The 13,964-nt window shown below is 50.6% G+C and overlaps 1 protein-coding gene across 3 annotated transcripts in view; it reads left to right on the forward strand.

Annotated features, from left to right (window-relative positions):
- The window catches only part of NCKAP1L (NCK associated protein 1 like), a 109,341-nt gene that overhangs the window by 9,840 nt on the left and 85,537 nt on the right, over window positions 1-13,964 (forward strand). For all 3 annotated transcript variants that reach the window (XR_007769894.1, XM_050925782.1, XM_050925784.1), the window contains exons 2-4: window positions 10,948-11,058; window positions 12,106-12,198; window positions 13,354-13,410. Coding sequence is in view for 2 of the 3 variants with exons in the window: in XM_050925782.1 (XP_050781739.1) it covers window positions 10,948-11,058; window positions 12,106-12,198; window positions 13,354-13,410 (261 nt within the window). In the remaining variant the exon portion in view is untranslated. The remainder of the gene's footprint in view (window positions 1-10,947; window positions 11,059-12,105; window positions 12,199-13,353; window positions 13,411-13,964) is intronic.

The following is a 13,964-nucleotide window of genomic DNA, read 5'->3' on the forward strand; positions in this document are numbered from 1 at the left end:
TCAGAAGTCCAAACAACGTAGTTCCCTTAAAATGCCTCCATCCTCCATCCAGACACATATGTCAGATATGATGATGATTGATTACTGAAAATCTTATCTCATCATATAAAAGAAAAGGTTCTTCCAATCCCAAAGGATCAGCCACACACCCAGGTCCAATTATAACTTAGATCTTACCGCAAATACACACTTATAGCCAATTCTTATTAACTAAGCTAAAATTTATTTAAAAAGAAAAGAGAGAGTGTTGGTTAAAAGATCAGTATACATACAGACTTGAATTCAATTCTTGAGGTTCAGATACATAGCAGAGGTGATCTTGTAGTTGCCAAAAATCCTTTTAGATACAGTCCATGGGTTATAGTCCAATGTCCATATTCAGGATGACTTCAGTCAGTGACTGGCGATCTCAATCCTTATGGCTTAAGGTTTCCCCCTCCTGAAACCCAAAGCAGATCTGAGGGCTTGTCTACATCAGAAAGTTGCAGCGCTGGTGAGGGAGTTACAGCGCTGCAACTTAGGAGGTGTACACATCTGCAGGGCACCACCAGCGCTGCAACTCCCTGTTTGCAGCGCTGGCCGTACTCCCGTTTTGTCTCGGGTGTAGAGGATCCAGCGCTGGTGATCCAGCGCTGGTAATCAAATATAGACACTTACCAGCGCTTTTCTTGACCTCCGTGGAATAAGCAGGTATCCCAGCATACCTGAGGAAGCCTCTGGTAATCAAGCTGGTCTCCTTCCCCGGTTTGCTCTCGCGTTCCCCGAACCCCGAGCAAGCAGGTCTCCTTCCCTGCGGTTTGCTGGGTGGTTCCGGGAACGCGAGAGCAAACCGGGAAAGGAGACCAGCTTCGCCGCGGTTTGCTCTCGCGTTCTCCGAACCACCCTGCAAACCGCAGGGAAGAAGACCTGCTTGCTCGGGGGTTCGGGGAACGCGAGAGCAAACCGCGGCGAAGCTGGTCTCCTTTCCCGGTTTGCTCTCTCGTTCCCCGAACCCCAGAGCAAGCAGGTCTCCTTCCCCGCGGTTTGCTGGGTGGTTCCGGGAACGCGAGAGCAAACCGCGGCGAAGCTGGTCTCCTTTCTCGGTTTGCTCTCGCGTTCCCTGAACCCCGAGCAAGCAGGTCTCCTTCCCTGCGGTTTGCAGGGTGGTTCGGGAACGCGAGAGCAAACCGGGAAAGGAGACCAGCTTCGCCGCGGTTTGCTCTCGCGTTCCCCGAACAAGCAGGTCTTCTTCCCTGCGGTTTGCAGGGTGGTTCCGGAACGCGAGAGCAAACCGGGAAAGGAGACCAGCTTCGCCGCGGTTTGCTCTCGCGTTCCCCGAACCACCCTGCAAACCGCAGGGAAGGAGACCTGCTTGCTCGGGGAACGAGAGAGCAAACCGGGAAAGGAGACCAGCTTCGCCGCGGTTTGCTCTCGCGTTCCCCGAACCTCCCTTGAAGCCGCCCAACAGCGCTGCAGTGTGGCCACATCTAACACCACTTGCAGCGCTGGTTGCTGTAAGTGTGGCCACTCTGCAGCGCTGGCCCTATACAGCTGTACTAATACAGCTGTAACAACCAGCGCTGCAAAATTTTAGATGTAGACATGGCCTGAGATGAAGAAGGATCGTATCCCAGGGTTTTTATACATTTCCTGCAGCCTTTTGGCCTGAGAAAACAATAGGCTTAACTTTCCTTCTCCTAAACAACATGGGAATTAGCACAGGATAATTTATCCATTAAACAGTTCAGATACAGGTTACCACAACCTTCAAAGAGACATATAGACAATAATACTATTTCACTCAAGTGTCTTCCTAAATGTTAATACTCCTTTTTTGATCTTTGAATCAAAGCTATAGCAATAGACAAGACTTGTGCTCACATCACAAGACCTGAGCAAACATCTACCCTTCTGTCTCTAACACTGCAAGCTTGCATGTCAAAGCTCTATTCATTTACATATTTTCCTAACCAGTCTCTAAAGTTCCATGATGGGTCAGGTCAATCTATGAGTTAATTAACTCTTTCTGGCCCTGTCACCTTTCAATGAGATGTTAGATAATTTTTTTCACATCTTAGCTCATAGAGCCAAGAGTACACTCACAACGTCACAGGTGCCAAGTGGCTGTCACAAACAGGATTGTTTTGGTAGGATGCTCAGTGAGTGTCATACCCAGGATTGTTCTGGTAGCGTACTCAGGGAGTGTCACACACTGTTTTGGTAGGGTTCTCAGTGGGTGTCACACACTGGAATGTTACGGTACAGTGCTCAGTGAGTGTCACACCCAGGATTGTTCTGGTAGCATACTCAGGGGGTGTCACACACTGGATTGTTTTGGTAGGGTTCTCAGTGGGTGTCACACACTGGAATGTTATGGTACAGTGCTCAGTGAGTGTCATACCCAGGATTGTTCTGGTAGCATACTCAGGGGGTGTCACATGCTGGATTGTTTTGGTAGGGTTTTCAGTGGGTGTCTCACATTGGATTCTTATTTTAGGGTGCTGAGTGGGTGTCACATCCTGGATTGTTTTGGTAGGGTGCTCAGTGGGTGTCACACACTGGAATGTTGCAGCAGGGTACTCAGTGGGTGTCTCACACTGGATTCTTATTGCAGGATGCTGAGTGGGTGTCACACAGTGGATGGTTTTGATAGGGTGCTCAACGGGTGTCACACAGTGGATTGTTAGGGTAGGTGCCCAGTGGGTGGCACACATTGGATGTTTTGGTAGGGTGGTCAGTGGGTGTCACACACAGTACTACAGTACTTGTATGAGGTGAATTGAAAAATACCATTTCTTTTGTTTATCATTTTAACAGTGCAAATATTTGTAATAAAAATAATAATATACAGTGAGCACTGTACACTTTGTATTTTGTGTTGTAACTGAAATCAATATATTTGAAAATACAGAAAAACATCCAAAACCATTTCATACATTTCAGCCGGTATTCTCTGATTGTTTAACAGTGCGATTATAACTCTGATTCATCGCAATTAATTTGTTTGAATCAATCGCATGAGTTACGTTATTTTAAATAGGGTTGTCAATTAATCACAAACACCAAGAAAATTCCACATTTTAAAGTTGAGGAAAAAAATGAGTCTCCTGAGGTATCTCGGGGCCACTGCAGGCAGGAAAGGAAAATAAACAGGCACAGGAGCTCCGGGCAACTCTTCCTTTTGAAAGAAAGTTGGAGGGTCAAATCTTTCAGTCTTTCATGAAGTAAAACTTCTATTGCCATCAGTGTCTCCACTCAGATATTCATCATCATCACTCCCATAACCGCATTGGTCGTTGGGACACCATCACTGATGAGCAATCAACCAATTGTCTCCACCCCTGAGGTTTGTGTGTCAGTGCTTGAGTCTCCGGGACGTCCACTCCTGATCACTCTTTTATGTTGTTGTGATAAATGAAGGGCAGGGGGGATGGGGGAAGAGGGCAACTCCCTTTTATGGACACCCAGCCGGCCAGTAGCTATAAAATATCTCTTAGTAGCTGTTCTCTAATTGCTGTACCTGTAAAGGGTTAAAAAGTCTCACTACTATGCATAGGTAAAAGGGAGTGAGTGGGGACCTGGCCAAAAGAGCCAATGGGAAGGCTAGAACTTTTAAAAATTGAAACACGACTCCCTTTTTGTCTGTCTGTTGTTCTCCCGGGAAGAGGCAAACAGAACAGTTATGCTATAAGAAGCTTGGGCCAGGTATGAAAAATCATCAGTATCATGCCTAGAAATTACTGATTTAAAACCCCCAGATATGTAAGTAGATCTGGAAATGTCTAGGAAGACGCGATTAGGTTTATTCCTTTTTTTTTTATTATAGCTGGTGGATTCCTCTGTGCTCACCCCAGGGGCTTTTGTTTTGCTTGTAACCTTTAAGCTGGACCTCAAGAAAGCTATTCTTGATGCTTAATCCTTGTAGTTGCTTCTTTAAAATCTAGTAATAGCCTGAGTTCCCAGATGTATTTTCTTTCTTTTTTTAATTAATAAAATTTACCTTTTTTTAGAACAAAATGGGATTTTTATGTCTTAAGAGGTTTGTGCATTAGCTGGTGGCAAAAGCTGATTTCCTTTTTTTTCCTTTCCCAGCTCTTCCCCAGAGAGGGGTGGAGTGAGAGGGCTTGAGGGTACCCCAGAGGAAGGAATTCCCAGGTGCGCCTTCCTGGGCTCTCAAAGGGGTTCTGCACTTGGGTGGTGGCAGCATCTACCAATCCAGGGTCAAAGAAAAGCTGTAAACTTGGGAGTTTAATACAAGCCTGGAATGGCCAGTATTATTTTTTAAAATCCTTTTGGGCGCCCACCTTCTGCACTCGAAGTGCCAGAGTGGGGAATTAGCCTTGACATGACCTTTGTTAATCCATCTCTTCTTCTGTCTATCTCTTCTTCTCTTCCCCTGTGCTGTCCCTTGGAGGATGATCTTGGATAGGCCAGATGATCATGTTACATGGCCATACCACTTCAGCTTGCGCTTCTTCACGGTCGTCAGGAGATCTTCATCTGACCCAGAGCATTGGGGGATGATGTTGCGGACCTCTTCATTAGTGACGTAGTCGAAGTAGGAGATGCCGAGGATTTTACAGAAGTTAAATCTCTGCTACCTGTATTTTCCGTTCAAGTTCTGCCGTAAGAGTCCATGTCTCGCACACATACAGAAAAATGGAGATGACCAGCGCGTGCAGCAGTTTCAGTTTGGATTCTGGGGAGATGTTCTTATTCCTCCAAATTGGCTTTAGCTTTGCCATCATTGCTGTTGTTTGAGCAGTTCTTGCCTGAATTTCTGCCTTGGATCCTTCATCAGTGATGATTGCCCCCAAATACTTGCACTGTTTCACTGTCTCCAGCTCTTGTCCACTGACTGTGATATGTGAGCTAATCCCATCACGTCCTCAGCTTGGCTTTCTCTGCACTGATTTCCATGCCATATTTTGCGGAGGTTTCATCCAATCATTTCACAAGGTTGGCAAGTTCATCTTCGCTGACTGCCAGGCCATCAATGTCATCAACGAACCGAAGATTTGAGATTGTTCACCCCCCAATGGTGACTGTGCATATGTGATCTTCTAGGGCATAAGTCATTATGTGCTCCAAGTAGATGTTGAACAGTGTGGGTGAAAGAAGACAGCCTTGCCAGACCCCAACAGTGGTGCGAAACCACCCTCCTATTCTGCCATTGACAAGAACTGCATTACTGGCCTTGGCATACAGTTGTTTAATGGTAGGAATAAGCTTATGACCAACATTGTACTTCTTCATGGTTGCCCAGAGAGCTTCGTGCCATACTCTGTCAAATGCCTTCTTGAAGTCAACAAAGACCTGGTAGATGTCCTGCTAGTGTTGTAAGTACTTCTCACATAGAACATGAAGGTTGAAAATCTGTCCTGTGGTGGTACTTCATGTAGCATTAGAAAGTCATCCTTGCCTGTTGAATGTGGGCTGTCTAAGACACTTGGATCTCCATTTGTCTGGTGGTTGTACAGATCAGAGCAGTAGTCTGTCCACCTATTGATGATGTTCCTTTCTTCTGTAAGACTGTTCCCTCCTTCGTCTTGAATTGCATTAGCTTCGGTCCATCTTTCCTTCGTCAGATCTTTTACAACCTGGAAGGCTCATTTGCTATTTTTATTATTAATACACTCTTCAATTTTAGAGCATTGTTTTTCAATCCATATCTCCTTGGCCACCTGCATTCCTTTTTTGATCTTTCTGCCAATCGTCTGTATTTATCAGCTCCCTCAGTGCTGTTCTTGTCTCTCTTAAGTTCTCTTCTAATATCACACTTGTAATGTGACCCATGGTTTTGTCTTCTTACGATGTTTCCCAAGGATGTCCATTGCTGCCTCATTCATTACAACGTTGAAATTGTTAGTCATTGTTTCTACGTCTTCCTCTAGAGCAAGCAGTGTGGCAAATTTTCCACTGATCATTGCTTGGAATGACTCTGCACTGTTTCAGTCTCTGAGTCTTTCTAAGTCAAACTTGGTTCTGGTGAACTTTGGCTTGACAATTTTCCTTAGCCATAGCCAAAAATTTAGCATCACAAGCTTGTGATCACTTCCAGTATCAGCACCAAGGAAGCTCCTTGTTTTAGCTCTGTTAATCGCAGAACAAAGTTGGTTTTGCACCATGACGTAGTCGATCTGGCTGTGATGTAGACAATTAGGTCCGTGCCATGTTGATCGTCTGGATGCTTTATGTGCTCCTAATGTGTTTGCAAGAACCAGATTGTTATAGCTGGCAAACTCCAAAAGTCTCAATCCTCTCTCATTGGTTACCACTTTACAGAAAGGGCCACAATAATCTCGCCAATCTGCCTGTGTATCAGTACCCACTTTAGCATTCCAATCTCCTTGTACAATCAGGATATCTTTCTTGTGTATCTTATTGATGATGTCTTGGAGCTGATTGCAAAAATCTTCAGTTTGCTCATCGTCATGGTCTGTTGTAGGGGCGCAGACTTGTACCACTGTGATATTAAACAGCACTGCCTTTAGATGGATGGAAATAAGCCTGCTGGACATTGGGCGGCATCCCAATACTCAGTTCTTGATCTCTTTATGCACAAGAAATCCTACGCTGTTGCCATGTTTGTCCTCTCCACCGTAATAGAGCACATGGCCTTCTTCTGTTAGTACCTCTCCAAAGTTCTTTCATCTGACCTCAGAGATTCCTAGGAGGTGCCAGGTGTATTGTTCCATTTCGTATGTGAGTTCTTTCAACTTCCCTATTTGTCTCAATGTCCTTACATTCCATGTGGCTATGGTGATGTTATCTCTTCCATGAATCCTCTTTGTTGAGGTTACACCAGTAGTATACTTGTCGCGTCTGCCCTGCTGGGAGACAGATGGTGCAGTCATTATTAACCGGGCTGTGTTCAATCTGGTATGAACATTGTTGACCTGCTCATCATATGGTGTGTCTTGGGCAAATTTCTAACCTGGCGGCAGGGGTGGCTCTAGGCACCAGCAAAGCAAGCACGTGCTTGGGGCAGCCCATTTGCAGGGGCAGCAGGGATCCAGCATGGGAGCTGAGAACGAACAGGGGGTTCTGGGAGCTGTAGTTCCTTGGTTAGCTCCCTGCCTATAGAACCAGCCCCGGAGCAGGGAAAGAACTCCATTTTTCAGCATTCCCTTGGCCACTACCAACTGGAAAGGAAGGGGGGGGGGAACCGCATGCTGCAGCCTGCTGTGAATGGACAGCTGCACTGTGAAGGTAGGGGTACCATATTTTAACATTCAAAAAATAGGACACTCCACGGGGAGGGAGGGTAGCCTCACCCTGCCACCATCCACGCCCTCTGACTGCCCCCTACAGAAACCCCAACCCATCCAACTCTCCCCCGCTCCCTGTCCCCTGACCACTCCTCATGGGACCCCTGCCCCTAATTGCCCCCCAGGACCCCACCCCCTATCTAAGCGCTGCTGCTCCTTGTCCCCTGATTGCCCCCTCCCGGGACCCCTGCCCCTAACTGCCCCTTGGGACCCCACCCCCATCTATGCCTGCTTTCTCCTTGTCCCCAACTGCTCCCTTTTGAGACCCCCCAACCTCTCCCCAGGACCCCACCCCCTACCTGTCCTCTGATAAACCCCTGGGACTCCCATGCCTATCCAACTGCTGCCTGTCCCCTGAGTGCCTCCCTGAACCCCGATCCATCTAATCCCCCCTTCTCCCTGCCCCTGACTGCCCCCCTGAACCTCTGCCCCATCCAACCCCCGGAACCCCCTACCCCTTCTCCAACCCCCCAACCGTGCCATTCAGACCAGCGTTAGAAACAAAGAGTGGAACAAAAGAATAATAAAGGCACCTCAACTTTTCCTCATTTATGTAGGACCATCTTATAATACGCATCCAGATATCCTCCAATCATACAAGCTGAAAATTGTTCAACTTTACTGCAGTTCTGTAGCCAAATGGGAATCGATCCTGTCTGTGTTCTGTGCACGTCTAAAATTCCTGCTGAATGATTTGCCCTGGGAGCGAGTTACCAGTGACCCAGGGCTCCAGTGGATGGAGGATATAGATGCGGGGGGAGGGGGAGAGCCCAGGATTGGGGCAGCAGGAGGTGGGGGGGGGGCAATGGTGGGGTGGGAGGGGGGAGCCCAGAGCTGAGGCAGCAGGGGAGTGCGGCGGGGAGCCCAGGGCTGGGACGGGAGGTGGACAAATTTTTTTTTGCTTGGGGCGGCAAAAAACCTAGAACCGCCCTGCCTGGCGGAGCCCATCCCTCTCCAAACAGGTCCTTTTAGTTGCCTCTTATGACATGCAGGAGAGCAGTGGGCCTATTCTGTCCCTGGACCCACAGGGGACTCATAGATATTAACATGTGCTGAATAACTATACACTTTGTTGTCAGATGTTAGCTGCATGTGTGTTCACTCTGCATGCTGCAGTGGCTCTGGCCAGATGGTCCGTACCGCAGACACCAATTGAACTGCCCAATAACCACAGACCCATTAGTAGCATAGGCACTCGGTCAGGTTTCTTGTGGATGAAGCACAGTAATAACATCTGGCAGATTATAAGGGGATAGTAAAACACATGTGTCTGTGATCACGGACCAACCAGTCAGTGGCGGACTTTCCACTGCCTCCTAGGCTGACCACCGACGCTCACTCTAAGATACCTCTTTGTACTTGGTATTGGGATGTTCTGGTACCACCCTTCTGGAATGTGTTTGTGTGAGTGTCCTGTGCCTAGTTTTGCAATTCTGTTCTTGCCAGATTCTGTGAGCCTGTACACAGGCAGAGCCTGACTTCTGTTCACAGCATGACTTTTGCTAACTTTGCTTTATATTAGTAGGGCCTGACTACCACTTCAGTTCAGGCCTCAGATCAGGCCTCTGATCCAAAATCTTATGTCTCAGGGTCTCTACTACACACTTCATACTTAAATATCTGAGCCATCTTTTCCAGGGCTACACATTTTATACACATTGGCTCAGGGGCTACATTTTCTGGCATATTCTGAACATTTCTGAGCGCCCAGATGGTGCCCAATGAATAATACAAATCATGACAATAATTGTCAACTTTATGGACTCTGTGGATGCAATTTCTGTTCTTTGTTCTGGAATTGGCCTGGATTCAGCTGAAACCCTAAGAATTTGAGACATAATCTGATACTCATACAACATTTACTGACTCCTCCTTCCTTTTCTCAAAATCAGAACAAAAAATGACAAACCAAAATGGTTTTCAGTTAAAATGTAAAATTGCACAGCAGCCATTGTGCTACAACCCAGCCTGGGGCAAAACCTGCCACCCCTTGGGGCCTAAGTGATTGCCTCTCTGACCTCTGTGCTGCTTGTCATGCTGTCAACTATGAATCCTTCTCAATCACCTGGGACTGTTTGCTGAGTCTTGGAGGACTGGCCTTATTGGTTTTGCTCCAATCTATCAGAGTCCTCTCTTTTGCAGCATGGAGCAGAGAGCTAGGCTGGGCCAGTGGAGACCTGGGTTCTACGACCCCCATGAATTGGGTAACCAGATAGCAAGTGTGAAAAATTGGGATGGGGGTGGGAGGTAATAGGAGCCTATATAAGAAAAAGACCCCAAAATCAGGACTGTCCCTATAAAATCAGGACATCCGGTCACCCTAAATGGGCTTCCTGTATGATCTCAGGCCAGTGCCTTAGGGACAGAATTTCAAAGGTTTTTGGGCACCCAAAGATGCATCTAGTGGGGTTTACAAAGCATCAAATCTAGGTGCTTTTGAGAATCCACGAGGTGCCTGATACCTTTAAAAATCTGCCCTTTAGTCTGTGTGTGCCTCAGTGCCCCACCTTTACAATGGGGATAACAGCACTGCTCAATCTCAGTGAGGCTGTGAGAAGAAAGAGGTTAGACATTGTGAAGGACTCAGATGGTGATGGGGCCACTTAAGTACCAGAGGTAGAGTGGGAACTTCTCTATACCACTGCTATCCCTTCCCTGAGTTTTGGCCCCTTATTTTCACCTATGCCCTCAAACCTACATCTTTTCTGAATGTAATCTTGGCTTCAAGGGCTTGGCTATATGTCTTCTAAGTCCCCCGTTCTCTCTTCATAGAATATTAGGGTTGTAAGAGACCTCAGGAGGTCATCTAGTCCAACCCCCTGCTCAAAGCAGGACCAACCCCAAAGAAATCATCCCAGCCAGGGCTTTGTCAAGCCTGACCTTAAAAACCTCTAAGGAAGGAGATTCCACCACTTCCCTAGGTAACCCATTCCAGTGCTTCACCACCCTCCTAGTGAAATAGTGTTTCCTAATATCCAACCTAAACCTCCCCCACTGCAACTTGAGACCATTGCTTCTTGTGTCATCTGCCACCACTGAGAACAGCCGAGCTCCATCGTCTTTGGAACCCCCCTCAGGTAATTGAAGGCTGCTATCAAATCCCCCCTCATTCTTCTCTTCTGCAGACTAAATAAGCCCAGTTCCCTCAGCCTCTCCTCATAAGTCATGTGCCTCAGCCCTGTAATCATTTTCGTTGCCTCCACTGGACTCTCTCCAATTTGTTCCAACCCCACCCCCCATCTAAGGACTTCCAGATCCTTAATTAAATTACCAGCCCTGTCTTATCTTAAGCACTCTGCCTCTGTTTGTAAACAGAATCCTGACTCCCTGCCCCGGGGCACAAGCTGGGAGCAGCACTTCTCCTCTGCCAACTCCCATTCCACACTCATGCGGTGCAGTGAAGAGCTCACCTCCTGTAGGCTAACTGGCGCCCCCGTGGCAGACCAGGGTCGAGGGGCATTGCCAGAGCTGGGATGGAGGGTGGGGAAGAGCCCAGGGCTGGGATAGCAGGGGCTGTGGGCGCTCATTGAGGAGCATCACTATTGGGCAAGGGATAGATTTCTCTGGCAGTCAGGTGGTGCCTGTTTGGGGGAGTGCAGGGACAGTTCTGACTGCAGACAGCAGGAGCCCCTGGAGCTGTCCCTGCCCTGCCTGGAGGATCATCCCTGCTGACACCCTGGGGCTTTCTCTGTTACAGACATGCTCAGACCCCAGGTCCAAACCCGCTTTCTTCACCGAGAAGACCATGGAGCCCTCCATCAAATACATCAACAAGAAGTTCCCAAATGTGGACGCACGGAGCAGCACGGTGAGCAGCCTCCCTCAGCCACAGGCTCAGGCCCTGCCACATGGTACAGCTCTCATTTAAATCAGTACAAGCCTCCTGCCCTGACATAGCACTCGGATACATACAGCCTCCCCGCCGCCAGCGTGGCGCTCAGACCTCTCCAGGCACCCCCTCATGCTGGCATGGCACTTGGATCCATACAGCCCCCACCCCCGCTGGTGTGGTGCTCGGATCTGTACAGGTCCCCCCTGCCGGCACGGTACTTGGATCTGTACAGGTTCCCCTCCCTCCTACTGGCACAGTGCTCAGATCCATACAGCCCAACCACTGCTGGTGTGGTGCTCGGATCTGTACAGGTCCCCCCTGCCGGCATGGTACTTGGATCTGTACAGGTTCCCCTCCCTCCTACTGGCACAGTGCTCAGATCCATACAGCCCAACCACTGCTGGTGTGGTGCTTGGATCTGTACAGGTCCTTCCTCCCCCATGCCGGCACAGTACTTGGATCTGTACAGGTCCTCCCTGCTGGAGCGGTGCTTGGATCTCTACAGGTCCACTTCCCTCCCACTGGCACAGTGCTCAGATCCATACAGCCCCACCACTGCTGGCACGATGCTCGGATCTGGACAGGATCCCCCTTCCCCCTGCCAGCATACTGCTTGGATTCATACAGCCTCACCACTGCCAGCATGGTGCTCGGATCTGTACAAGTCCCCCCTCCTCCCGCTGGCGCAGCACTCAGATCTGGACAGGTCTCCCCTTCCCTCTGCCAGCACAGTGCTCGGATCCATACAGCCCCACCCGCTGACGGTGCAGTGCTTGGATCCGCACAGCACCACCCTGGCATGGGGGCTCTCAACCCAACTCCAGCTTGAAGGCTGGAGATGCCCAGGGATGAGTGTGCCAGGGCACTGTGTCCAGCCCTGCGTGTGTCAGTGATCTCTGTCCCCAGTGGTGAGGGGTTGGGAGCTGGTTCCGTGGCAGGGCTCTGCGTCCTCAGCCACACAGCTGGCTTCCCCCATGGCCAGTCAGGGTGAAATCTACTCCCCATGTCTGTCCTTTGCTTTAGCAACACCTGGGCCCAGTGCACAAGGAGAAGGCAGAGATCATCAAAGTGCTCACTAGCTACTACCAGTCTTTCGTGGACGTGATGGAGTTCCGGGTGAGTACCTGCAGGGGGCATCACGGCCCTGGGGAGAGCGGGTGTTGGCCGGTGGCTGGGGGCATGGAGGTTCTATACTCTGCCTCCTGGCTGCACTCACTGGCTCTGCTGGGAGGTGACTGTGTCTGCCAGGCTGAGCCGGCAGCGCAGCCAGGGCTGGTCCCGGGAATCGCTCCAGTCCCTTTGGAGTGCTGCGAACAGCCAGGCCAGGGCCTGCCCCGGCCGGGCTCCCTCAGGACCCACTTGCCTGGAGGGGCGCAGACAAGCCCCCGCGCAACATCCCCCCTACTTGGTTGAGACTGGCCAGGCTTCTGCACCAGTCCCAGGAGGCACCAGTCCCTGGAGAGACAGTTGGGGCCCCACAGGTGGTGCAAAGCAGAGACTGCCCAGAGCTGGAAGTGCATTGGGGTCTGGCCAGGGGGCAGAGAGGAGCTGGCGGGTGGGGCTGGGGGCGGAGAGGAGCTCTCAGCCGGCTGGCAAGCAGGTCGAGAAGAGCAAGTAGTGGGTGGGGGGGAGCCAGCGGCTGGCAGGGTCTTGGGGTGCAGTGCAAGCGAAGCAGGCCGGGGGCCCCTTCTGAGCATGGGCCCAGCTCCATGGTGCCACTGTAAACCCGGGACTGAGGAGGGTAAATCCGTTGAAGAGTGTTGGATGCCCAGATGCTGTGCTCGTGGGCACACGTGGGGGATGCTGGACCCAGCTCTCACTTGCTTTGCACCAATCTGAGTCAGTTCATGAAGGATGGAGCAGCTGCTGCTTAAACCTGCTGCCTGTGTCATGGAGGCTGCCTGGGGCTGTGGCCGGCCCCATGGCCTTAGCTTCCACGTGAGCGCTTCTCATGGCTCATTCCAGGCCCGGAGTCTGCATCCCTGCACCCTGGGCACCAGTTACACCAGGGCCTGTTGCTCCTGGAGCAGAAGGGGGCATTGGGGAGACTCTTTACCCTATTGTAGGTGCCAAATCTTGGGTGAGGAAGCCACCTTCCCTCCTTAGCGTACCCAAGGCTTGTACGTGTGTAGCGGAGCCCTCCGCCCCTGCTGACACAGCCATCTGTCCTAGAATGTCGGGCCCGGTGTGGGGCTGCTGGGGCTTAGACTGAGGGAGGGCGAATCACTGCTGGGGGCTCTTAGGTGCGACTGACACAGCTTCCCTTGGCAGGATCATGTGTACGAGCTGCTGAACACCATCGATGCCAGCCAGTGCTACTTCGACATCGTGAGTCCTGGCAGGTCCCCTGGCTGCAGCACATGGGCAGGGGCACAGCAGGCTGCGGGGGTAGTGCATGGACAGGGGGCTGCAAGGGCAATGCATGGGGAGGGGCACAGCAGGCTGTGGAGGTGGTGCATGGACGGGGGCTGCAAGGGGCGGTGCGTGGGAAGGGGCACAGTGGGGACAGACTGCTGGTGTCTCTGCTTCCCTGGAGAGGCAGGAAGATTGTAGGGATGATGCTCTGGTCTGGGAGTCAGGGGATCTGGCTTTGAGTCCCAGCTCAGCCACAGATCCCTGCTGTGACCTCTGGTTAGATCCTCAGGTGCTTGGCTAGGCACTGTCCCCAATGGTGCCCCCAGCACCTGCCATTTTCTCTCAGCCTCTCTGGGCCCCAGCTGCCCACTGGCAAAGTAGGGATAATCCTGAGGGTAAGTTACCAGAGAATGGGCTGGCCTCTCACTCTGTGTCCATGCAGCATCTGGGGCCACGATCTCCGGTGGGCCCGTAATGCACCGAGCACTGTCCCACCCTGTGGGGGCTGCTGTTCCCCCAGGAATGTT

Source organism: Gopherus flavomarginatus, chromosome 16 (genome assembly GCF_025201925.1).
Source record: "Gopherus flavomarginatus isolate rGopFla2 chromosome 16, rGopFla2.mat.asm, whole genome shotgun sequence".
NCBI classification, from domain to species: domain Eukaryota; kingdom Metazoa; phylum Chordata; order Testudines; family Testudinidae; genus Gopherus; species Gopherus flavomarginatus.